The sequence below is a fragment of the Castor canadensis genome, chromosome 14 (genome assembly GCF_047511655.1).
Source record: "Castor canadensis chromosome 14, mCasCan1.hap1v2, whole genome shotgun sequence".
In the NCBI taxonomy this organism is placed as follows: Eukaryota; Metazoa; Chordata; class Mammalia; order Rodentia; family Castoridae; genus Castor; species Castor canadensis.
In genome coordinates this window covers 106,661,010-106,688,362 of record NC_133399.1, presented here as the reverse complement: position 1 = coordinate 106,688,362, position 27,353 = coordinate 106,661,010, and the positions used below count along the sequence as shown (strand labels likewise).

The window sequence follows — 27,353 nt, the reverse complement described above, 5'->3', positions numbered from 1 at the left end:
ATTAATTAAATTAGACTCAATTTTAAGAGACCCAAATTCAGAATTATTCTTATTAAGGCATGCCATCTGCTGGTTCTCTGATGTGTCTATCGTTCAGCCTGAATTTCATAACCCAATATACTGAAATTCGTGGTGAAGCATTTGTGTGTTTATATTTTGGGCAATTTCCCCACATCTTTCCCTTTCCTGCTGCAGGTGCAATTCTTCCATTGAATCAGTCCCGGATTCTTTTATTTATTTTTTTCCTCCAACTCTTTTACCTTTGGCCACTCTTAAAACCTGGCAAAGTGGAGTTTGCATTTCGGAGCTCTGGAAGGACCTGACCAGAACCATCTGACTGGTCATGCTCAGTTAAGGAACCGCTGTTTTGGAACACAATGTCAGCATGTCTTGAAGAAAGGTTTTCCCCGCTGATTGTTTCAGGATTCAAGAATCTTCATCCTTGCATTATGCTAAAACAATGCACTCTCCCATCCGCTTGATTCCCACACCTTTTCATTTTATCCATCTGCCTAATTTTTGGAGCCAGCCCTCCTGGATATCCCGGCCAATCAAGACACCACACATTGTTGCCTAAGAGACCCCGATGCCAGGGACAGGATTTATAGATAGTGATTGGACTCCTGGAGCTGGGAGGGGGAGGCGTTGGAAGGAGCCAAAGGAAGAAGCTGACCTAGTGCAACTATGGCAACCCCAGCGCTAGAGGCTTGAAGAGGGACCCCAGTAAAAAGAGGTAAGAGTTGTGAGCAGGGCATGAAAAAGACACTGTCTTGGAAAGCTCCTGGGCCTCCCACAACCTTGTCAGTGCTTCTGGGGATGACATTTTCCTGTCCTAGGTCAGCTTCAGTGCAAGTGCCAGGTGCTTCTTACTTGTGAAATTAATAACTAGCAAATAGTTCCATGCCCATGAAGCACCAGCTCTTTGAGATGTATTGTGGTTCTTCCTTTGATTTTAATTAGCTGAGTGTAAGATGAATTAGTATTTAAATCTTACCCATACTATTTCCTGATAACGTCCTGATAATAACATTCGAGAATGCTTTGTGTAAAGATACTACAGTGTACGGTGCATGAATTGTGTGTTAGCAGAGAAACTGTTCTGCTTTGTAAACTTCAAATAAAATCCAGTAATCTTCAGCATTACTGCAGCGCCCAGTTCGTAATGCTCTGGGGGATTTGCTGTGTGTTTTCACTAGTTTTAACCTTTAAGCCACTCCCCCTGCACTGTCCTGTTCTTTCCTTCTGTTGATCCAGCAAATATTTACTGAGCATCTGTTATGTACTGTGTTTTAGGATTCAGGTGAGCATGTCAGAAAACCGCATAAGAAAAGAAGCATCAGTGTCCTGTGCTGTGTTCTCATGGTAGTGGGGCCATTCAGTGTGCCTGGGCAGAGTGCATGAAAGGGTAGTGGTGGGGAGGGAAGACTGAAAAGGTAGGTTGAGGTACGGAATCCCATGCTAAGGAGCCTGTATTATCCAGCCATTAGCGAGCCTATGGAGGCTTTTGGGTTGAAAAGTGACATGATGAACTGATCTTGAAAAAAAAAATTTTCTCTAATAGTAGCTTGTGAGCTCTAATAAAGCAGACCTTTAATTTGCACCTCACAGGTTCTTAGGAAAGTTATTGAATGATGGTGATGTGTGAAAAATGGCATAGATAAGAGTGGGACCATGTGGCCACTGAGGAGGAACCACCCTGTCTGTTGAACATGGGACTGGAGCCGTACATTGGGAACAAGGTTCTTAGGTTATTTCTTCGTTTTTATCCCAAGAAAAGTTAAGGATGAACATTTGTCTGTGACAAAGCAATGAGTGAAGGAAATTATTTTTGTGTGTTGTGTAAGTTTCTATCTTTCTAAGAGTAGCCAGTAGTCTCTACTGTGTGCACATCTTCTGAAAGGGAGGAAAGGAGGGGGGAGGAGAAATTAGAGAAGGATAATCAGAAAAGACAAGGCAGGACACCCCATTGGTGTGCTTCTGCAGGACTGTGTCACCAAGAGGTGACATGACACAAGTTCCCACCTGTTGGAAACTACACTGTTCTCAAGCTATTTTGAAGAAAACCTAATCCCAAGTGATATTTAGCTCTGAGAAAATCAGGAGAAAGAAAACAACTAGTGCAGACCTCTGAGGTGTCACTGAGAAAAGCCACTTTGTTCTAAATCAGAAATGGTGCCTAGAATAAGCCAGATGTTTTCCTACACAAACAGAGGGAGTATCTCAGTTTAAAACAGAGGTTTTTAACCTACAGTAAGCAAAAATTTATGTTTATATACATTTTTCTAGGGAGAAAATTCATAGTGTTCATCACAGAGCTTTACAACTTTCAAAAAGAATTAAAAATAGCTGCTTTTTTAAAGCTATATATGACAAACCTACAGCCAGCATTATACTTAACGGAGAAAAACTAAAACCATTCCCTCTAAAATCAGGAACCAGACAAGGATGCCCACTATCTCCACTCCTATTCAACATAGTACTGGAATTCCTAGCCAGAGCAATTAGGCAAGAAGAAGGAATAAAAGGAATACAAATAGGTAAAGAAACTGTCAAAATATCCCTATTTGCAGACGACATGATCCTATACCTTAAAGACCCAAAAAACTCTACTCAGAAGCTTCTAGACATCATCAATAGCTATAGCAAGGTAGCAGGATAGAAAATCAACATAGAAAAATCATTAGCATTTCTATACACTAACAATGAGCAAACTGAAAAAGAATGTATGAAAACAATTTCATTTACAATAGCCTCAAAAAAAAAATCAAATACCTAGGTGTAAACCTAACAAAAGATGTGAAAGACCTCTACAAGGAAAACTACACACTTCTGAAGAAAGAGATTGAGGAAGACTATAGAAGGTGGAGAGATCTCCCATGCTCATGGATTGGTAGAATCAACATAGTAAAAATGTCTATACTCCCAAAAGTAATCTACATGTTTAATGCAATTCCCATCAAAATTCCAATGACATTCACTAAAGAGATTGAAAAATCTACTGTTAAATTTATATGGAAACACAAGAGGCCACGAATAGCCAAGGCAATACTCAGTCAAAAGAACAATGCAGGAGGTATCACAATACCTGACTTCAAACTATATTACAAAGCAATAACAATAAAAACAGCATGGTACTGGCACAAAAACAGACATGAAGACCAGTGGAACAGAATAGAGGACCCAGATATGAAGCCACACAACTATAAGCAACTTATCTTTGACAAAGAAGCTAAAAATATACGATGGAGAAATAGCAGCCTCTTCAACAAAAACTGCTGGGAAAACTGGTTAGCAGTCTGCAAAAACTGAAACTAGATCCATGTATATCACCCTACACCAAGATTAACTCAAAATGGATCAAGGATCTTAATATCAGACCCCAAACTCTTAAGTTGATACAAGAAACAGTAGGAAATACTCTGGAGTTAGTAGGTATAGGTAAGAACTTTCTCAATGAAACCCCAGCAGCACAGCAACTAAGAGATAGCATAGATAAATGGGACCTCATAAAACTAAAAAGCTTCTGTTCATCAAAAGAAATGGTTTCTAAACTGAAGAGAACACCCACAGAGTGGGAGAAAATATTTGCCAACTATACATCAGACAAAGGACTGATAACCAGAATATACAGGGAACTTAAAAAACTAAATTCTCCCAAAACTAATGAACCAATAAAGAAATGGGCACGTGAACTAAACAGAATTTTCTCAAAAGAAGAAATTCAAATGGCCAGAAAACACATGAAAAAATGCTCACCATCTCTAGCAATAAAGGAAATGCAAATTAAAACCACGCTAAGATTCCACCTCACCCCTGTTAGAATAGCCATCATCAGCAACACCACCAACAACAGGTGTTGGCGAGGATGCGGGGAAAAAGGAACCCTCTTACACTGTTGGTGGGAATGTAGACTAGTATAACCACTCTGGAAAAAAATTTGGAGGCTACTTAAAAAGCTGGACATCGATCTACCATTTGATCCAGCAATACCACTCTTGGGGATATACCCAAAAGACTGTTACTCCAGAGGCACCTGCACATCCATGTTTATTGCGGCACTATTCACAATAGCCAAGTTATGGAAACAGCCAAGATGCCCCAGCACTGACGAATGGATTAAGAAAATGTGGTATCTATACACAATGGAATTTTATGCAGCCATGAAGAAGAACGAAATGTTATCATTTGCTGGTAAATGGATGGAATTGGAGAACATCATTCTGAGTGAAGTTAGCCTGGCCCAAAAGACCAAAAATCGAATGTTCTCCCTCATATGTGGACATTAGATCAAGGGCAAACACAACAAGGGGATTGGACTATGAGCACATGATAAAAGCGAGAGCACACAAGGGAGGGGTGAGGATAGGTAAGACACCTAAAAAACTAGCTAGCATTTGTTGCCCTTAACGCAGAGAAACTAAAGCAGATACCTTAAAGCAACTGAGGCCAATAGGAAAAGGGGAACAGGAACTAGAGAAAAGGTTAGATCGAAAAGAATTAACCTAGAAGGTAACACCCACGCACAGGAAATCAATGTGAGTCAATGCCCTGTATAGCTATCCTTATCTCAACCAGCAAAAACCCTTGTTCCTTCCTATTATTGCTTATACTCTCTCTACAACAAAATTAGAAATAAGGGCAAAATAGTTTCTGCTGGGTATTGAGGCGGGGGAGAGGGAGGGGGCGGAGTGGGTGGTAAGGGAGGGGGGTGGTGGCAGGGGGGAGAAATAAACCAAGCCTTGTATGCACATATGAATAATAAAAGAAAAATGAAAAAATAAATAAATAAAAATAAAAAAATAAAAGTAGCTGCTTTTTTTAAAAGACAAGGCAGGGAATGATGGCATGCATATATTCCCAGTACTCAGGAGGCTGAAGCAGAAGGATTGAGAGTTCCAGGCCAACCTGGCTACATAGCAAAACAATTAAAAAAAAAGAAGAAAAGACAAAAGAACATAAATCAATAATAACAAAAAGCAATGTATAATTTTAACTGGGCCAATCTAGACCCTGCTTCTTATCTATAGTTTGCCTGCTCATGTGTAGTTTTATCACTGGCTACCAATTACTATACTGTGATGAAATCATTCCTCATGCCTTTTGTAACTTAGCTTGTGGCCATTAGGAGCTATCAAGAACCTGATGGCTGACCTGAGCCCCGCTTCATTCCAGTGCTATGCTGGCAGCAGGTGACCGTGGGAAGCATTGACTAATACACCTTCCAGGGTGAAAACACTGGCTTCATCCTTAGTCATCACTTAAGCCTGAGACCGAATATCACATGTCCAATGCAAGCCTCAGATTTTAGGCACAGGATTTGGGAAAATGTAATTTCAGCTAAAGACAATGATTAAAAAAAAAAAAAAGTTGTCCAGTATTTGTTGCTGTAGGGTCATTCGTGGAGCCCACAGGTTAGGCAGGCTAGCCCTGGCCTGCTCAGCCATCAGCTCTACCAATGTATGCAAACCCACCTTCAAAGAGGAGGGAAGGGGTAAACACTAAGGTTATAGACTGACTGAAACTACTGTGTAGCTTCTGTTAGTGTTTCCTGTCAGAAGATATCTCATCATGGCTGGCCCTCCAAAGGGAGGGACTCTGTAAATGACAGGTTCTAAGAAAGACTGCAGGAGGTCGCTGCTTATTAAGGCCTCCTAGCCATCAGTCACTCTGCAGGATCCTTTTACTCTAATCTTTGTAACAGCAGTTGAAGGCATATATATATATATATATATAAACATCTTTACAAATGAAGGAACTTGAGTCTCGGGTAGATTGAATAACTGGCAAAAAGTTACACCCTAAACGTTAAAGCTAGGATTAAACCTGTATAAGATGAAAAAAAAATGGTTTCAAAACCAGTAACAGATTAACATAACTAACATAAGCAAAAGAGGAAATTTATTGCACAGTTTTCAGGCAACTTACAAAATGGACAAGAAAGGGCACGAGGTTGCTAGGGGTTAGAGAAGTAGCAGGGACAACCTAACAGTCTGCTCAGGACATTAAGACTACCTTGAATGACCATCTCTTCTGTAAAGTAAGGATAAGTGAGAGCCAGTCTGACTGCAACCTGGTCTTCCCACCACATCTCAGCAGGGGAGGGACTATAGATGGTCCCAAAATGCAGACAACGATGAGCACATGGACACCTGTAAACCTCGATTGACCAACGCAGCAAACTCTACACCATTAAGGAAAAGTAATTTCTCATGGAAATTAAAGTATTTAATTAAAAGGAGGCAGACTATCCACTGAACAACTAAAACCAGCAACTCCCCAGCATCCGTAAACCCACATCTGTCCAACTCCAAAGCTGTGGCATTGACAATTACATCATTCTACTCCTTAAATAGGTAGCAGACTGGAGCTCTTGTTACTTAAATGTCAGAAAGTTAAGAGGGGAGCAGGAGAGTTAATATCACAGATATGAAAGTTAAGTGTTTTATATTGCACTGTGGTTCTTAATTTAAAGTACTTCTCTTTCTGGCCTCTAGGTATGTTCTTAAGCTAGGAGTGATTCTGCATTTCCCTGTGATCTAACCTGGGTCTGATTCCCAGTTCCACCATTACTGTCTGTAGGGTCTTGGGCAGGTGTGTAACTTCAGTGAACCTGTTTTCTTCACCTGTTAAATGAGCTAAAAACCTATCACCTCACCAGCTCATTGTAAAGTTACAGTAAGCAGACATATAAAGTGCTTGACATATAAGATGTTCTCAATAAATGTTCTTCCCACTCATACTCTCAGCCAACATACCAAAAAAAAAAAGTAGTATTGTTAGTGTTCTAAAGATTGTATGATTCATTTCTTCTTGTAGGTGTAGTCTTGTTTATGGAAGAATACCCAGATATTTTATGATGGCATTTGCACCTCCAAAAAGCATAGATGGCCCCAAAATGCAGACAAAGATGAGCAGCTGGACACCTCTCAACCACCAACTTTTGAATGACCGGGTAAGTGGCAGAACAATTTTGTTATTTGGATCTGTACTTTAAAGAAAATAGTAAAATTTTGACTATCAAAATATAAACAGGAATTTCTCAGGATGTTGTGATGGATGAAAAAAGAAAAAACAAAGCATTTATTATGAAAAAAATTTTTATAGAGACTGTTATGTAAGCAAGGCTGGCAGCAGGCCAGTAGTTCCTGCCCAAGGTGGGAAATTGCCTTTGATGCATTTTTTTCCTGCAGGGTCTCTTCTCCTCTCTCTCATCCCAGGTACCTGCTTTCTCCCATCACTTGTGTTCTCCCAGGACTGGGGAGGAGAGGAAGGGGTGGTCTGTGAGGAGTTCCCAAAAAATGGGGATTCTGGCTAAAGTTAAGGACATTGGGTTATGCTACACACAAAATGCATCAAATAAATCAAACAAATACATTTCAGCTGATTGCTGACAGACCTCGGTTCTCCAATAAAATACCAATCCTATTATGTGAAACTGAAAATGGGATCCACTCCAAAGGGTAAGTTCAAGCCCCCTATGCATATCATTGAGGCTCCTTCATGCCCTGGCCTCAGCCAACCTCCCAACTCCCCCACCCCTGTTGCTATGCCTGTTTTACATCAGAGGAGTGGAAAGAGAAAGTCATGAGAGAGGGCCAAGATTAAGTCTTGATCTTAAAAATCAGGCCCCTTCATGCCCTGACTTCAGTCATCCTCCCAGCTCCCGCCCCTCTCTCACACTGGATGCCAGCCATACTCGATGCCCAGGTGAGCTCTGCTCTGCCACAGCCCCAGCTCTATCCTCACCTGAGAGAGTCAACTCCAAGGTTGTTCCATCTGTGATGCCTCTCCTGCTTCCCTTTGCTCTCACCACTGTTTTTGGGTAAGAGTCCTCTCCTCCTCCTCCTCCTTCTCCTCCCCCTCCTCCTCCCCCTCCTCCTCTCCCTCCTCCTCCCTCTCCTCCTCCTCCCCCTCCTCCTCCCCTTCCCCTTTCCTTTCCCCTCTTCCTCCTCCTGCTTCTTCCTCTCTCTCTCTCTTCCCCCTTCCTCCATTCCTTTTTTCCTTTCTTTCATAGTAGTTTGGGCCTTGTGCTTGGTGGCCTATCATTTTTCCACTTGAAACATGACCCTAGTCCTTTTCCTTTTAGTTTGTTTTTGTTTTTCAGATAGATTCTCTCACTTTTGCCCTGGCCTTTCACAGCTGTCTTTCTACTTCCTCCTCCCCAGTATCTGGGATTGCAGGCACAAACCACCATGCTCCACTTGTTTTGAAATAGCCTCCCACCAACTTTTGCCCAGGCTGACCCATAACTTCAGTCATCCTATCTCTCTCTGCCTCCCGAGTAGCCATTATTATAGACATGTACCACCACACCCCATCCAGGTCCCCTTTCATTGACTCTCATTTTCTGGCCCCTCTATCTCGTTCCCAACAGAGGTGTCATCCCTCTGGTAAAGTCAGTCATCAAACTTGGCCGCCTCTCAATATTGTCTACTCTGATGTGAAGCAGGAGCAATTTTCAAGAGAAAGAAGAGTTGGGGAAGGGGAAGGGTTTGGAAGAGTAAGAAATAGAATGGAGAGTACTAAAAATGAAAAAATAAGGAAATGAGGAAAGAGGAGAGAGATAGGAGGGGCCAGGAGAAACAAAAGCAGAGAGAGGGAGAGAGAGATCCAGCCTTCATCTATAGCCATGAATACCAAACAAATCAATAGAATCTTTTTCCTTCAGCAAAACAATTATTTATTGAACACCTGTTTTCTTTTTTTATTACAAAAGTTTTATTAGGGTATATTGGGGGGATTCATAGTGACAATTCCAATTAGGCTTATATTGTACATTGGCTAAATCACCCCCATCATCTCTCTCCCTCAACCCCCTCCCTGCCCCACTTAAAGCAATAGCAAGAGGTTTCTTTGTTCTATTTCATATAAGTATATAAAGTCCATCAATCATGTGCCTTCACCTTAATCGCCATTATTTACCCTCCCCCTAGGGCCCCCCCCCACTGTACCTATTTTACAGTCTTGTATTTTGTTATTAATATTTAAGTTGATGTTCAAAGGGGTGTCTCAATGTATTCCCGCTGTGAGTCTACTTTACTTTGGTCTGTTCAATCCCTTCCATTGCTCTCTCTTACCCCTTTACCTCCCACCCCCCATTTTTCAACACATCCTTGTACACTCTACCTTTACAGATATTATGTTTTACGATATTACTGGTTGAGCACCTGTTTTCAATGCTGTTCATTCTCCCAACAGTTTATATAACAGCTTATTCCCTAAACTTCAGTGTTTTGTGTTGAAATCTGTTTTCCCATAGAAATTATGAAGGTTTTACATACGTGTGAAAAAGTGACTTGAATTAAAATGCAAAGTTATCGGATGCCTTGGTTTTCAGACATTTTTTTTGAAAAATTAAGTCTTGATCAATTTAGTCATTTTGGAGAAAAAGAAAAGTGCCTTATAACTAAAACTTACCTGAATGCCTGCTGCAGGTTAGATGACCACAGAAGCAGTTTCCTTTATTTATTTTATTTTTATTTATTTTTTGCAGTGCTGGGGCTTGTATCTAGGACCTCAGACATGCCAGGAAAGGCCCATCCCAGAGAGCCACACCCCAGTCCCAAGAAGCAGATTCTGAGATGAGAATGTAAGGGTTAATACCAAGGACAGAAGGGAAGGATGTAGGTTTGGGGCAGAGGAAGAAGGTGGTCTGGGATGCAGTCTCCCCAAGGTCTCCACTGGTATGATCCCAAAGCTGGTATGATCTTGAAGCTGGCATGATCCTTCAGAGTGGTCTTACAGTTTGGCAAGGGGATCTCACCGGCCCTTATACTTCACAATGAATATTCAGAGGATGCCAACTGTCCTCCCCTCCTTTGGATAAGGCAGCTCCCTCAAGCTCAGGGCTATCAACCAGCAGCCTCCCCAAAGGTGTGGGGGAACAAAGCCCTCAGTCCTGGCGAGGAAGGGGTCAGTACATCACAGAAAGTGTGATATTGTCTTTCTTACTTCTTTTATGGATTTTGTCTCATTCACTGATAATTTCCAGAGAAAATATTTATTTCATTGTTCAATAGAACTCCCATATTCTAAAAAATCTTTTTTGGGGGGTTTAGTTAGGTTCTGGTTTGGAGTAAACATTTTTTTAAATCTTTTTATGTATCTGTAACACATATGTATGTGTCTCAGGCAAACTAATAACACTGATTTCTCCCAAAAAAAGTTAGGTGGACATTGGTGACTAGAGGGGGAGGGGCTATTAAAAGAAAAATTTCAGGGCTGGGGGCGTGGCTCAAGTGGTACAACACAGCCTTGAAAAGAAAAATTTCTTTCTCTTTTTACTTTATATAGTTCACTATTCTTTCTTTTTTTTTTTTTTTTGTGGTACTGGGTTTGAACTCAGGGTCTACATCTTGAGCCACTCCACCCGCCCTTTTTTGTGATGGGTTTTTCTTTTTCAAGATAGAGTCTCCCGAAATATTTGCCTGGGCTGGCTTTGAACCTCAATCCTCCTGATCTTTACCTTCTGAGTACCTAGGATTACAGGTGTGAGCCACCAGCACCAGCTTCAATTTTTGACATAATTTAAAAGTAAATGCAAATAAAAGCAAACACAGAACAAAAACTCTGGGAATTAAAAACCTGATTCCAGATCAGCTGTCACAGTGACTCCCTGCATGCTTTCGGTGGGTCACTTGCCTTCTCTGGGCTTTATCCTTCTTTATAAATGAGAGGGTCAGAGCTGGTGACTTGGAGAGTCCCTTCCAGGTCTGTCCTTCCAACTGTGTGAAAGGGATTAACATAGAGTCCCCAGGACACAGTGGTCAGAAGGCATCCAGCCAGTAATTCCATGGTGTTTTCTACATTTCAAAACCAGGCATTGTCACCAATGGTCAATACAATTGAGAGTTCCCTTTTTTTTTTTGGGAGGGGGGACAATACTGGGGTTTGAACTCAGTGTCTTGTACTTGCTAAGCAGGTGATCTACCACTCGACCCATGCCCCCAGCTCTTTTTGCTGTGGTTATTTTTGAGATAGCATCTTATATTTATGTTCAGTCTGGTCTGGACCACAGTCCTCCTGCTTATGCTTCCTGTCCACATCCAGCTTTTATATGTGAAATGGGCTCTTTCGAATGTTTTCCCCAGGCGACCTTAAGTGAAGATCCCCCTGATCCCTTCCTCCCAAGTAGCTAGGATTACAGGCATGAGTCACGGGAACTGCCCAGCCCATTTTGTTTTTAATTTTGTCTTTCTTCTATTCGGTAGTGGAACATAAAATACATAATTGTCTCAGACTAAAATAAGAGTCACAGGATTTTAACTTCACAGTAGGCTTTAAGCAGAAAGATTGAATTCAAATTAAGATGCCTTAAAAAAAAGCATCATCAGGATAGGCAAATGAAACAGATTACAAAGTAATTCAGGCACTGAGAATTTTGAGTGGAGGAATGCCTCAAAAGTACATATCTCTTTGCCATCCAGTGTTATAATTAGAAGTGATCATTCCCACCCACACACAAAGGTAAGTACAGATGGTGGTGGATGAGATCATTTGCTTGACAATAGCAATCATTTTGCTGTGCATATGTATATCAAAGCATTGTGTGGTATACCTTAAATACATACAATTTAAAAAAAGAAAAGTAAAGGATCCACATTTTTTTAGAGTGATTCATACCTGGCATACAGAGCATGTTAAAAGGGTGTTCTGAGGAAAAGAACCTGTGGCTGTCAATCAGTCATAATTTAGGAGCCCCTAAGTATCTCCTTCCCGCACTGTAATGATGTCACATGGGGAAATGTGTAATTGCAATGTCAACAGACTAAAATAACAACGCTAGGATTTTGACTTAACAGCAGGCTGTGGGTAAACTGCAATATAAACAGACTGCAGAATTCTGCAAGAAAAGGAGACCCATTTTAATGGCGCCATTTCCACTAGAAATTTTGTTTTTCAGCTCTTTAAAGTGAAGAACCTGGTTGCAAGTCTTTGGAATGAAGATTTGCTTCAAACCAGGGAATATAAGACTACAAGCCCAGCTGAGAACCTGACAATCCAATGATTTGCTCCAAAATATATTTCTTGTCAAGGGTAGAGTGAGGACCAGCTCTGAGGTCTCTTGACTTCCAGGCTAGTGTTTTTCCTCTCCTCTTTCACTCCCATCACTTTCTCCTGAGTGTAGACACCTTCTGTAAACACCTAGGTTTGCTTGGCTACTGCTTAGACACACGTTAGCCTGCATAACTCCCCCACCTCCCACCCTCTTTCCCTTCCTACCTTTTTGTGGACTGACCTCTCCCTTCAAGTGAGTGTCCCTGTGTTCCACGAGCCACGCCATCAGTGGACGCCATGATGGTACACACCAGCCTCCTTCTGAAAGCTCAGTTGTGCTGTTAGGCAGAACCCTAGCAGTGATTCATCACGAATGTAGGGCTGAGGGCTGGGGATGTAGCTCAGTGGTAGGGCGTTTGTCTAGTATGTGTGAAGTCTGGGCTCCAGTACTTAAAAAAAAATAAATAAATAAAATAAAATAAAATGTCTACAAATACCAAATAAAAGATGGAGTAGAACTTTAAAAAAAAAGAAGGGAAGTCAGAATAGGGAAAAACCAAGTTCTAGTGAGAATCCAATCATAGAGTTGAGCTGAACAGAGAGTTTGGAACCAGTGATTTAGAAAAAAAATCTAGTCAGGCACTGGTGGCTCACACCTGTAATCCTACCTACATGGGAGGTTGAGATCTTGGAGAATCATGGTTCCAAGCCAGCTTAGGCAAATTGGTCATGAGACCCCCATCTCCAAAATCACTGGAGCAAAATGGACTGGAGGTGTTGCTCAAGCAGTAGAGTGCCTGCTTTGCAAGTGTGAAGCCCTGAGTTGAAGGAAGGAAGGGAAGAAGAGAAGGAAGGAAGGAAAGACAAAAGAAAAGAAAATCTAGGAACTGGGGGCATGGCTTAGCATGTACAAAGCCGTGGGTTCAATACCCAGTACTATTAAATAAATAGGTAAGTAAATAAGTAGAAAAAGAAAATCTAGATAAATTTAACCTTTTGGGCCTCTGCTTGTCCTCTCTAAAAAAGTGAAAGATTTATGTGGTACGCAACAAAAATCAGTACATTCTTTCTGAATAAGAAAATTGAGGATAAAGATCTTTTTTGGCAATACTGAGTTCAAGGTTGAACATAAAGATCTTTAGAATTTCTTTTAGCTCTGAAATTCTGTGACCTTGGAAGCTTTTCCTTATTCAATCAGCTGTTCAAGAAGGACCTGCCATGGGACCTGTCCTTGCTGGTTCTGGGAGCCTGGAAGAGAAAGGGGTTGTCACCTACATGGGAAGACAAAGTTAACAGACCACCAGAGAGCAAAATCAAGCACTCTCAAGTCCAAGTGGCAGGTGACTGTGAGTGGAGTGGAGGTCAGGGGACTCACTGGGCACCAGAAGAGTGATAGCACTGTGACTTGGGTTGGGCAGTTGGTGACTGATGGAAAAGAGCCCAGGAAACCCTTGAATCCAGAGTTTTTGACTCTTCTGTGTTCTATAGGTTCTCTTCTATTTTCATCTAGAAACTTATTTGAGCTTCCCAGTAGTCCAGGTGGCAGTTAATTGGGGCAAGGGTGTTTTCCTTCTTCTTCTCGAATGTACAAAATATATCTACCTGTGACGAATAAGACTTCCTAACCAGGAGCACAAGTGACATCTCACTAGTTCCAAAGCAGTCTTTGAAGCAGTTATTTTAGCTCCCATTCCATAATCCCTTGGCAACCAGAGTCTGAGAATCTAGAAAAGAAAGGAAAGTGTTATTTACTGAAAGTATAAAACCAGCTAACCAGCTCCTCATCCTCCCCCGCAAAAAGAAAAGAAGTAGGTCTGAGCTGCCTCTTCTAGCAGGAACATTCTTACAGGGCTGCAAAGCTTAGGTAGTGCCAAGAGGAAGGGAAAAACATCGATCCCAATTTTGAAAGCTGACAGAGTGTATGTGTTGGAGCGGGAGAGAGTCACATATGTTCATTACTCTCTCTCTTCATAATCCCCTCCGCTGCCAGATATACCCGCACTAGTCTTCTCTCTCTCACTCGCTCCACTCCACATATGCTCTGATGCTCAGAAAAACACCAACATGTACAGTGTTCTGCTGCACCAATCGGGTGTCAATTCCTACAGTCGCATTTATTTGATTTGACAATCTTGAAATGTGCCAGGTACAGCACTCTACTCTGGAGATGTCAAGAGGAGTAATGGTGGTTTCTGTCCAAAATAGTATGGAAGATGAAGTCTCTATAGATCACTATGTGGAGAGTCCAGAGGCACACATACATGGATTGCTAGTCCTACAGAGGAGTACATGGACATCCACGTACATGTGTGCACACTGAACTATGAAAACCAATGCTCTTTTATAAACCTTATATATTTTCAACCATTAATATTGAAATGGTTTGGAAGGAGAGTTTCCCTTTCCTATTCTTTGTTAGTTTTTCATCTCCTTTCAAATTCTAGAGTTGATTTCTCTTTACAATTCCATTTTTTTCCTTCTTTTCTTTCAAAAACAATTACTTAACCAAGCGTGGTAGCACAGATTTGTGATCTCAGCTCTTGGGAGACTAAGTCAGGAAGACCTTGAATTTCAGGCCTGTGGGCACAGGTGGCTCTTGCCTGTAATCCTAGCTACTCAGGAGGCAGAGATCAGGAGGATCGTGGTTGGAAGCCAGCCTGGGAAAATAGTTTACAAGACCCTATCTTGAAAAATCCTAACGCAAAAAAGGACTGGTGGAGTGGCTCGAGCAGTAGAGTGCCTACCTAGGTAGTATGGGACCTTGAATTCAAACCCCAGTATTGCTCCCCCCCACCCATAAAAAGAAAAAAAAAAAACAGTTTGAGGTCAGCCTGAGCTACATAGTGAGACCAGTCACAGCTGTAATCCCAGCCACTTGGGTGATAGAGATCAGGAGAGTAGCAACTCTAAGTCAGACCAGGCAAAAAGTTTGGCAAGACTCCAGTTTATCGATAAACTGGGTGTGGTGATGTACACCTGTTGTCCCAGTTTCATGGGAATCATAGATACAAGGATCACAGACCCTACCTAAAAAATGACTCAAAAAAGGACTAGGGATGTGACTGAAGTGGTGGAGCACCTGCTAGGCCTTGAGTTCAAACCCTAATACTACCAAAAAAAAAGTACCCCCTTGGGAATGAGATCTGAAACCTGTCTCTTCATACTCAGTTGATATAGTGCGTATTTATTTGCTGATCCTTTGATGACGTTGTTCTTATATAGGTATTTTGAACCATGACACACGAAATCACCTTATCTCTTTTATCTGTTGTAGGTATTTGAAGAAAGAAGAGCTCTCCTTGGAAAATGGGTAAGCATTTGTTTTAGTCTTGCTGGCTGCTATAATAAAAACCATAGACTTTTTCTCATCCTTCTTGGGGATAGGAAGTCCAAGATCAAGGTACTAGCTGATTCTGTGTCTGGTGAGAGCCCTCTTTGTGGGCAGCCATCTTGCTGTGTCCTGACTTGATAGAAAAGGAGAGAGTGTTCTCTGGGGTCTTTTTCATAAAGGCACTGATCCATTCCTGAGGGCTCCACCTTCATGACCTCCACATCTCCTAATTCCATCACACCAGAGGGGATTTCATATATGAACTTTGGGAAACACTAACATTCAGCTTATAACATGATCACAGAGCCCAAGGAATTCATCCTAAGCCTAAGATAGTGCTTGCTTTTCTGAGAAGCACAGCCAGTGCTTTCTATAAGTACAGTTAGGATTCACTCAGGAAAACAGAAATCACATTATTTTAACAGACATAATTTAATGAAAGGGACCAGTTAAACAAACATTGGAAAATGGAAACACAAGAAGGGAATGCCTAGGTTCCTTGGAGATAGAACAGTCGGTACTACCAGCTTTGCCAGTACCTTAGGAGTTCAGAGGGAAGACTTCCAGCCCCACAAGGGATCCAAACTTCCCAGAAATAAATTAGGTGACATCACAGCCATCTGATTCTAATATATCTGAGGAAGCGTGACCTTTCTGGGTATTTGGATAAAAGCTAGACTCTGGAATCAATTGCTATCATCAGGGTGAAGAGTCAGGACGATCCTGACAGGAACACAAGTGAACAGAAAGGAAGATGTCTCTTTTCCCTCAGTTTCCCTCTAGTGCCTCCTTATCCATAGGCGGCATTTAGCAACCAATGAAGAAATATGGTTGCAGTCTCGGCCGCCTATACTTGCAGAGTGGAGTAGAGAACGTGGATCTGAGGTCAGCAGCTTAGTAATCAGTGCACTTCACCCATTTGGCAACTCAGCATCCATGGTCACCCTTCCACACACTTAAAAGTTCCACCTGAAAACTCAAATGGCTTTATACTTTTGCCTAACAGGATACAATGTCCTTCATCACAAATCAGGTCTTTCTCATCTGTTCCTCAAATGGGAAGATGCAGAATCTCACTGGTCATTGCCCACCCCTGCGTGATGTCAAAGTATCCTTGTCTGGGCAATGTTTGCTACTCATCACATTCCTCCATGGTCCCCTCTGATGTTCCCTACTGTCAAGAGAATTAAAAACATGTGGTCATATAAGAACTTACAAATGGTTATAGCAGTGGTGTTCAGAAAAGCCATAATGTATAAACAAATCAAATGCTCATCAATAAATGAATGAATCAATGAGGTATCATATATCTATTCAATGGATGATGATTCAGCCAAACAAAGGAAGGCAATTCTGGCACCTGCTACAACAGAATTAACTTTGAAGACTTTGTGCTAAGCCAGTCACAAGAGGACAGACATTGTATAATTCCAATTGTGTGAGATCCCTCAAACAGGCAAATTCATAATACAGGACACAGAATAGAGGCTCCCGAGGGAGGGGGAGTTAGTGTTTGGTGGGTGCAGAGTTTCAGTTTGAGATAAGGAGAATGTGGAGATGGATGATGGTGATGGTTGCACAATGATGTACATGTTCTAATGTCACCAGAATGTACAATTAAAAATGGTTAAAATGGTAAATTTTAGGAATAGTTTACCAAAATGTAAAAAGCAACAATAAAAAAGTAATGAGGTATTGACCCATGTCACAGCATTGATGAACCTTGAAAATATTATGCTAAGTGAAAGAAGTCAAGCCAGGCCCAGTAGCTCATGCCTGTAGTCCTAGCTATTCAAGAGGTAGAGCTTGGGAGGATCACAGTTCGAGACCAGCCATGGCAAAAAGTTCATGAGACCCCATCTCAACCACCAATCCTGGGCATGATGATGTACTTCTGTCATCCTGGCTGTATGGGGGCATAAGTAGGTAGATTGCCATCCAGGCCAGCCCCCAGCACTTAAAAATACCTAAAGTACAAAGGACTGGGGCTGTGGTTCAAGTGGTAGAGCACAAGGTCCTGAGTTCAAACATCAGTACCAAAAAAAAAAAAAAAAGTCAGACATAAAGACCACTTATTATATGACTCCATTTATATGAAATATCCAGAGAAGGCAAGTCTATAAAGACAGAAAAATGGATTCGTGGTTTCCAGAGAATAGGGCAAGAAGATATGGGAAATGGCTGTGGGTAGACATGGGGTTTCTTTTTTGAAAATGTTCTGAAATTGGATAGTAGTGATGACTGTGTGACTATGAATATACTAAAAAAACAGCCAACTGTACACTTTTAAAAAACTGAATTTTATGGCATTTGAGATATATATATATATATGTATATATATAAATTTTTAAAAATACACAAAGATTGTTTTAAAAAACAACCATACTTGGGTTTCTCTAAATTAACATACACGACAGTCTGGAAATGTTCTCTCTTAAAGCTGACAATCCAAGCCCCTTCCTCAAGGAGCACCTGTGTCCTCGGCCATAGCGGCAGACAGGTCCCTCTCCTATCAGTCACTGACACTCTTTTTGCTAAAGACTAACATAAACTAGTATTCTAACTGTTCTCATTTGCCCTAGTGTTCACCAGGTCTTTTCTGTTATTCTGCAAGCTCCAGTCTAGCATATTTACTAACTTCAGCCAAAGAAAATCAATCTGGGTGCCAGAGGCTCACACCTGTAATCCTAGCTACTAGATTGATCAAGAGGATTGAGCTGCTGGAAAATAGTTCTGGAGGCCCTATCTCAAAAAAAACCCATCACATAAAACAGGGCTGGTGGAGTGGCTCAAGTGGCAGAGCACCTGCCTAGCAATCATGAGGCCCTGAGTACAAACCCCAGTACCACCAAAGAAAAGAAAACCATATACATAATATTTCTGGAAGTTATGCACAAGAAAAGGGGTAGTTCAGGTTTCCTGAAGGGAGAATTCTGCATCTGAACCTCAGATGGAAGTGAGTCTTTTCATTGACAATTTTTAGACTTATAATTTTTTTAATCATTCAAATTGTATTACTGCTCAAAATGATAATAAAAATTTTACCTAGAAAATGTACTGAAATTAAGAAATGAAAATACTTCAAAATTTAGTTGAATATTTCTCATTCTATTTATGTTCTTAAATATTTTTCATCTGTTTCTAACAACTTATAAAGAAACTTATTTAGTATACCTATTCTTGCACTATCGTTCTAAATTGATATAATCAAGGCTAACACTCACTCAGTACTTATTGGTATGGCTGACTAGCTTCTATTTTGGTTGGTTGGTGGCATTTGCTAATTGTTAAATATTTTAAATATCATTCTGGATAAAATAAAAGTCTTTAATCTTTTTTAAAGATATTTTTCATTCTTTTACCTTAACTAGTAGAGACATATATTTGCAAAGAATATTACCAAGAAGTGGTTCTCCCTTGATGCTTCCCAGGCATTTAATAAATGTTTTGTAGATGGATAAATGATATTTATTTTTCTCTTTTGTTTAACAATAATAAAAACAATAATAATGTAAAAGAGAGGAGAAATAGAATACCAATGTTCTGACGTGTATTACTGGGATTTTCATTGTAGGAGTCAGCCTTAATCTAGTATTAGAAGTAAAATCACTTTTGAAAAGAATCTGGACAGAGAGATAGGATGTAATATGAATCCTGTCCAATGAAAGATAATTCAAAAGTATTTATATTTGGACGTTTCAAGAATTTTAAATTTGTTCATACATGTGCACATTGTTCTGTTTGATGTTTTGTACATCAACAGACAAAATATTTAAGAGAAACTAAAGGCATGTGTGGTGGTCCATACCTGTAATCCCAGCACTCTCAAGGTGGAGGCAGGAGAATCATGAGTTCGAGGCCAGCCTAGGCTACATAGTGAGACCCTGTCTCAAAAAAAGGAAGGAAGGAAGAAAGGAAGGGAAAAGAAAAGAGAGGGGGAGAGAGAGAGAAAGAGAGAGAGAGAGAGAGAGAGAGAGAGAGAGAAAGAGAGAGCCACTGGAAACATCTCTCTACAGTACCATTCCTTGCTCCTGCTGTCTTTCCTCTCAAATCTCTGTCCTTCAGTCTCATTAGAAAAGGCAGTTGCCTCCCGAATCTTCAGACCACACCAACAGGGAAAGTGTTTGCATTTAAAACAAAGAAAGCCTCTCAAACTTCCTCTCACTTTCTGCTATGTCAACAAACAATATTGATATTATAAAGAATTTTAATAAAGTAGCTGGCATCACTTTTAACTTGCAGGAAACAACCACAATAGAGTTAAAACTCAAAAGAGAAAGAGGGAAAACTATTATGTAGATCGCATTATAGATACAAGATTTGTAAGGATGGGAATGCAGCTCAGTGGTAGAGTCCTTCGGTTGGATTTCCAGCATAGCAGGAAAAAAAAAAAAGAATCTATCTATCTATCTATCTAGATAGATAGATATTTAAAGAGTTCTGAAAAATCAACAAGAAAATTAGTAAGCAAAGTACAAATGCCCCTACAGAATAACAGGCTAAAATAATAATGAGAAATACACAAAAATTTATGTAAATGGACAATAAAAATTTTAAATGTGCTCTTTATCACCGAAATCAGAAAAATGCAATTGTGGGGCTGCTGGAGGGGCTCAAGCGGTAAGAGTGCTGGCCAAGCAAACCCAAGGATATGAGTTCAAGCCCCAGTGCTGCCAAAAACAAAAAATGCAATTGTGTGTGGTGGGAATCTAACTCTACCACTGAGCTACAGCCCAGTCCAGGGAATCTCATGTTAAAACTCGCACCTCTCCCTCCCTTGCCTACATAGCAAAAAATTGAAGAGATAGGTAATACCTAGTGTAAGTAAGAATTCCCTGGGGAACAGAAGGCTACTCTGTTTTTGTTGTTACTGGGTTTTGTTTGTTTGGTTGGTTTTTTGTTTGTTTGTTTGTTTGCTTTGGGGCTTTTTGGTGGCACTAGTGGGTCTCACACTTGAGCCATACCTCCAGCCCTTTTTGCTCTGACTATTTTGGAGACAGGGTATCAGTTTTTATCCAGGCTGGCCTGAACAGCTGTTCTTGCCTTAGTTGGAATGACAGGTGCAAGACACAATGCCCAGCTTTTCTCCATTGAGATGGGGGGGGTCTCACAAACTTTTTGCTTGGCTGGACTCAAACCACAATCCTCCCAATCTCAGCCTCCCATGAAGCGGGGATGACAGGTGTGAGCCATCGCACCTGGCTTAGAGGATACTCTTAAATACAATTCAAGGGAATGTAAAACAGTAAAGACTTTTGAAAGACAGTTTGAGAAGATCCACTAAAACTTTAAAGGCACCTACCCTTTGAGCCTGTAATTCCACCTCTACTCATCGGTAGCAGAGCAATATTTACATAGGACACGAATAACCACGTACTACAATATTGGAGCTTTGTTCTTCTTTCATTCTTTTTGCTCTCTTTTTTAGGCTTTGTCAACTATCTAAAGTGTACCAGTTGCAAGTTTAGGGCTGGGCTTGTAGCTCAGTGGCAGACCGCTTGCCTAGCAGGTGCGAGGCCCTGCATTCCATCCCTAGCACCACAAAAAAGATAAAAATAAAAAATAAACACAGGAAGTAAGTGGAGTAGAGATCATGGTGTGTCTGTCCTTCCATGAACGAATGAGAGCCATTGTGCTCTGTGGTTGTTACATCTCAGGACATGTGAAGCTGCTCTTTACTTTCTGACTGCTCTATAGTACCTGGGATGAGTATATGCTAATGTATTTAATTTCTTCCTAATTGATTAATATATGTACACTTGCATTCCTCTGAAGGCATGAATATTAAACTCTTGAGAGGCTGTTATCTCTGGGGAATGAGGTGAAATTTGATGGAGAGGCATGGTTAGCATTTTTACGTTTGATTTTACCAAATCTGTTTAAAATTTTAACAAAAAGAAGAGAGAGAACACATTGATACTTTAATTGTGAAGTTGAATTTTTGGTAACAGGACTCAGAAACTCAATCCTATTAAAACACTATAAAAGAAAAACCAATTCTCCCTCTTGACCCCTCCTCACCTCCCCCCACCTGTGTTCTTGCCCTGCAGTGTGAGGTGGTGGGGACCTGACAGTTTTTCCATGGCCTGAAACTGCCACAAGGTCCTGTAAGCGGTGCCCTAAAAATAGCATGTCTACAGTTAGCATGAGTCAAGAAAGCCCTACGAAAGAGCATCCTTGAGGAAGGCACTGAAGGGAGGCACCAGATGTCTACTTGAGTCAGAGAATAATGCTGGTGACTGCTCCCCAATCTCACTTTGATGGGAGATTCTCAAATTCCTGTCGTGGATTATGTACTTTTTGGATTCTCAGTAGCACCTTGTAAATTCCAAAGGGATTTTCCCTGCTGTTCAGCCTTCTGAGTCATCTACTCACCTTGAATTGGTAGAAATTCAAGGAATGCAAATTCGTCTTCTATTAGCTTAAGCAATCATAATTAGAAAGGAAAATCCCTGGCGGCAAAGAACACCAAAAGCCAAATAGAAATGACCTTTGACCATTATAACTGGGGAAATAAATGAGGAACCAGTGCAATTATCTTTGTAATCTCTCGAGGAAAGTGTTTTAATGTTTTCTTTTATCGATTTCTTCAGTATACATTTTAGAATCCTAATTTCTTTTATATTCATTTTAAATTGCTCATTCTGTAATCTGAGTCCATTCTCTTCTGTGGGCCTTAAGGAAAGTGACAAGCTGATCTGTCATTGTAAATTTACTTCTCATTCTTCTCATTGTACAAACACTATAATGTCATGCTTTTAGTCTTAAATTTTGCATATATATTGATTTAATTCACACACACATTCTTTTAGCATCATTATAGCATTTTATAATAATACTTGTCATTCTGTAAGTCATGGGCTCTATTAGGAACTACATACACACATATACACATAGGTAGCATTTAATTCTCACAACAGCTCTACAATATAGATGTAATTATTCATAATGTAGAAATGAGGAAATTTAGGCTGACATGTTTCCAATGAGTATTAGAAATACAAAATTGAGAATGAGACACCCAATAGTCACTCCTATCTATCAATCCAAACTCAGCAACTGTAAAAGAATTTTATTTGAGGTCTTAGAAATAGACACACGTTCAGATAGCTCTGACTCACTGCTCTTATTGAAGTAGGGGAAGTGGGAACATATGTAGACCTGGAGTTCTTAAATAATTACAAGGAAATTAAAACTGTTTAAAGAGAGACCCCTATTGAAATTGGAAAAGAGTCCAAGGGCTGGAGGGACACCCCAAGGGACACTTCCACACTCATGTCCTGTACCTCAATAAAAACAAATTCACGCACACACTCATAATGTACGAGCTGCTAAGCAGGGACCATGTAATCCTGTAAGTCAAATGGAAATGTCCATGAAACAAGAGCTGGCTAAGCCCTCATACGTTGCTTAGTCTCTGGGCATGACGTCCTGTGGTCAAACAGAGGAGGTGCCCAAAGTTCACATTCCTAGCTTCAGCTTCGAAGATGTGTGTAAGTCCTGTCCCATGATAGCTCCTTGGCGCCATTTTAAAATGCTCTTTCAGTATTGCTTTTCATCTGGACTTTCCTTTTACTTTCACACACCCAGGCCCCCATCACTCACCCCCAGTCCCCATAAGGCCATACTTTGTCCTGTCCTGTTGATAGTTCAGGGTTTGTTTGGCTGATCGCTACCGTCAGGCATTTTGAGTTATCTCTGATTTCTTGCAGTGATAATAACTACCTCATGGTACCAGTTTTTATAACCAGGACTATCCTGGTTCCTACACAGTCACCACAAGTAATGTAAAAAAAGATTCCAATCTTCCCTTTGCTTCTCAAAGAAAAACTATAGCAGGTCAAGTTCAAAACTCCTGACAATCCTCCTCAAATCTTCTTCATCACTCTGCAGTCCTCTCACACTAGCTACTGACCTGGCTGTTACGAGCCCCATAAATCCAACGAAGTCCCAGCCTCATAGCTTGTAGCTCGGCTTCTCTCCTCACCACCTCATCAGGTGCTTGGCTTGATCCTTCTTTAGTTCCCGTCATTCTGGGCTGGTATCTACTTCCTCTCCTAAGAATCCATACCAAAACAACTGGGAAAGGAGCACCCTTTGTGAGAGGTGAAGATATACTTTGTGCAAAAGCAGAAATCACAAGAATCAGGGAATACACACACACAACCATTTCCTGTAGTGAAGGTTTTCACTTTTTTGTTGTATTCAACACTTTTTTTCACCCTTGAATTATAGTCTTCAAAGTAAGATTCATGGGTACTTGAATAGATCTATGATACTGAGTAGTTTTAAACAAGAAGTATTCCTATTAATTATCAAAATACAACATATGGCTATAGTGAAGTTGACTGGCCATAAGACTTGGACAAAATAAATTTTTGCTTTATCTGCCTTTTTAGGTGGGCAGTATATTCTATGATTGCAACTAAAGCTAAGTTTCTGGAAACTTTACAATAAACTATATTAAATAGCTATATATGAAATGTAATGATATTTTAAAAAATGCTACTAGCCCAGACTTCTCTAATTGCTCTCCCAAGAGGGCCAGGGTAAAAAGAGAAGTAGACTTGGACCTCTGACAAAAAATGGCTTACTCAGCTGGTGGGAGTTCTTCCTGCTAGTCTTTCTTTGAGGTCACCCTAGTTCCCAGGTGATTTCCTCTGGCATCCACCTGATCTGATACTCACTGTGTAAGATCCTGCCTCATGCACTTTCTTTCTAATCGTATCAGTCATTTACACATTAGTGTAAATTTAACCCACTATACTCCCCTTATCAATGCTATTTGCACGTTATACCATATCTCCAATTGTGGTTGCCAAGGGTTGTTTCTGGTCCTAGAGTTTTAAGCACTGATGGGCTGACGTAGAAATTATTTGGAGGAAGAGAGCTGCCCAGGCACATTTTCTTGGAATTGTATTTGGTAAATAATATATATGTATTGTTTTTCAGTTTATGCATCTGGTCAGCTCCCAATGTATAAGGTCTGAGGTCAAATGCACTTCTTAGGTCATGCATATAAATGGGAGCTAGAACTGGTAGGTGACAAAACTTGAAATTTACTGAATTGGGACAGAAATATGTGATATGCTTTAGGAATAAATTGCTACACTCACTGGCTGTGCCATTCTCATCTCTTCCTCATCACGCATCTCTGCTGTCAGACCACCCCTGGGAGCTTTTTGTTTTTCATTTTGTCTTGTTTTTCTAGTTTGACAAATGGACAGATTCCCAAAGGAGAAGAGTCCTCACTGGCCTGCTGGAGCGCTGCTCCCTGTCACAGCAAAAGTTCTGCTGCCGAAAGCTGCAGGAAAAAATTCCAGCAGAAGCCCTGGATTTTACTACCAAGCTTCCAAGGGTGTTATCTGTGTACATCTTTTCCTTCCTGGATCCCCGAAGCCTTTGTCGTTGTGCACAGGTAAGTGGCTAGATGAACACGGAGTGGCATACGGCATTTTGTAAGGACAGCTTAGACATGTCTGAAACTTACATAAGGAACATAAGGATGAAACCCAAGCATGCATAAAAGCAAGCAATAGATCTTTAGACCGTCCAGTTCAAAGGATGTTCTCTTTTGTGTCTAACTCTGTATTTTGGTGCTCAAAGGGAAAAGTATAAAAACCCATGAGTGGCCACAAAAAAGTAGTAGCTAGTTGAGGAAGTACGTACACATGTAAGAAATGATTCTTGGCAAGACACTCTTGTGCAGCAAACAACTAAAATAAAAGCTCAATTGTATAGTGCAGGCTACCCACGAAAGGAAAAACTCCGAAGGAGGTGCTCCTGAGATCTGTGCCAAGAGATGAGAAGAGATTCAGGTGGGCATCACACACAGGCCCTGGAAAAAGAACCAGCTATTTTCTTACAAGTAATTCCATAGTGTATTAAAGTGAAGTTAATTTACTTAAGCTATAAAACTGGTAGCCATGTTGTTGAGTCTTTTTATGGAGTTTAGTAAAACCCCAAATTTCTAGCTACTAATTCATGAATATGTGATATGTTAATTTTAGTTTTTTAAATTAAAGAAATGAGTGCATGACACCAGAGGAAACCATTCAATACTGAAAGAAAACACTGGGAAGGAGGCCTTTGTGAGTACTGTATAATCCCCAGAAGCCCTAAAAGAAAATATATAATTCATTTAATATATAATTTAAATGGTATATAATTAAATATATAATATTATATTAACATTATAATATATATTATTAATATTTGTATATTATATCTATAATTTATTATTATATAATTTATAATAACATTAATTCGTTGTATATGTCATGAGCAAGAAAGAAAAAAGCAAGATTTTAAATTATGACCAAACTCTGGTTTCTCTCCAGACTGTATAAATCTTTCCCCTTTTAAGTTGTGACTTTAAAAATTAAAATGTTCTCTGTGGAAAAGAACACCATAAATAAATCCAAACAGGGAAAAATATATTGCAAACAAAGGGATAATTTCTTATTTCTTAAGGAATGTCTATAAATCTATATTAAGAAAAAAAGACTAACAACCCAGTAGAAAAAGGAGCAAAGGAAATGAACAAGTAGGTCACAAAAAAAGAAATGCAGATGTCTCCACCAAATGGGGGACCTTAGCCTCATTACAGCATGCCATCTTTCATCACGCAGATTGACTGTTTTACAAAATGATAATATTTCATACTGGAAAGGGTGTGAGGAAACAAGAACTTTCATATATTGTTGGTAGATAAATTGGTGCCACCAATAGAAAACAACTTGATGGTATTAATTTTTTAAATAAAATTTTCTTTTAACACAGCAGTGCCACTTCTTGGAATTTGTCTTATTGGTATACTTCAACATATGTGGAAACGATTTCTGAAAACTTATTTTGATTGCAAAATTAAGAATATTGTAGCACTGTTTGTCCTAATAGAAGGTTGGAGACAACAGAAATGCCTACCACTAGAGGACTGGGTAAATAAATAGCAATGACCTCCAAGATATGTTAAGAGCACAGTGCAGAACTGAAAAGTTCTGCCATTTTAAAAAGAAAAGGATGCCAGGCTGGTAATCAACAAGCAGGAGGATCACAAGTTTGAAGCTAGCCTGTGTTATGCTTTACGCTGGCGGGGTAGCTCAAGTGGTAGGGTGACTGCTTAGCAAGTGTGAGGTCCTGAGTTCAAGCCCCAGTATTGCAATAGAGAGATGAAAGATAGATAGATAGATAGATAGATAGATAGGTAGATAGATGATACATACATCCACACATACACACATAGATGTGTAGAGAGATAGACAGATTGAAAAAGAATGCATATGTATTTATAAATATGTGATTATATACCTAGGATGTTTCTAGAATGGTATACAGCAGCTGAAAGTAGTTGTTACATTTAGGGCTGGGGATGCGTGGCTGGAGGACAGAAGTGGGAGACTGACTTACTTTTTACCGTGTGCACCTTTGTACTTTTGAGTTTGTTATTATCATACATATATTACCTATTCTAAAAATGAAGTGATTTTTTGATGGACCTGGGGTTTGAACTCAGGGCTTCACACTTGCAAAAAAAAATGAAATAACTTTTTAAAAGAGCCTAGTAATCTAAATGTCCAACAAGAGGATGTCATATAGCCACGTGATAAATTATTATGCCACCACACACCACACACACATAATGTGTGGTAGAAGAATGGACATGCTGTGATATTGAAAAAAAGTGAGATTGCAAATTGTCTAGTGTAGCTATAGAGTTTCCAGTTCTGTTTCATACGTGCTTCAAAAAGAGTGAAAGGAAAAGAATGCTGTTAGGTTGTCAATAATGGTCACCTCTAACTGATAGGATTAGGGGTATTACTTTTCTTGAACTGAGCACTTCCCAATTTTCCACAGTGAGACTGTCATCACTGAGGGGAAATGCCATTTGGAGTTTGAAGCCTGTCACCAGTATGCACTATCTGTCCGTGTTGCAAGACCTCAGCATATTTTATCCCTATTACTGCCTGTGAGGAAGAAAAGACCCAGTTCTTCAACTGCATTTAAAGTATACAATAAGTCTTTG

The 27,353-nt window shown here is 40.2% G+C and overlaps 1 protein-coding gene across 3 annotated transcripts in view; it reads left to right on the top strand.

The window, feature by feature from the left end:
- The first annotated feature begins 570 nt into the window (after positions 1 to 570).
- The window catches only part of Fbxo16 (F-box protein 16), a 103,729-nt gene continuing 76,946 nt past the window's right edge, over positions 571 to 27,353 (top strand). The window contains exons 1-4 of one of the 3 annotated variants that reach the window (XM_020178561.2): positions 571 to 733; positions 6,817 to 6,952; positions 15,272 to 15,307; positions 24,540 to 24,746. In XM_020178561.2, coding sequence (XP_020034150.2) covers positions 6,854 to 6,952; positions 15,272 to 15,307; positions 24,540 to 24,746 — 342 coding nt within the window. In that variant the 5' untranslated portion in view covers positions 571 to 733; positions 6,817 to 6,853. The remainder of the gene's footprint in view (positions 734 to 6,816; positions 6,953 to 15,271; positions 15,308 to 24,539; positions 24,747 to 27,353) is intronic. The other 2 variants (XM_074055238.1, XM_074055237.1) reach the window with 2 other exon arrangements.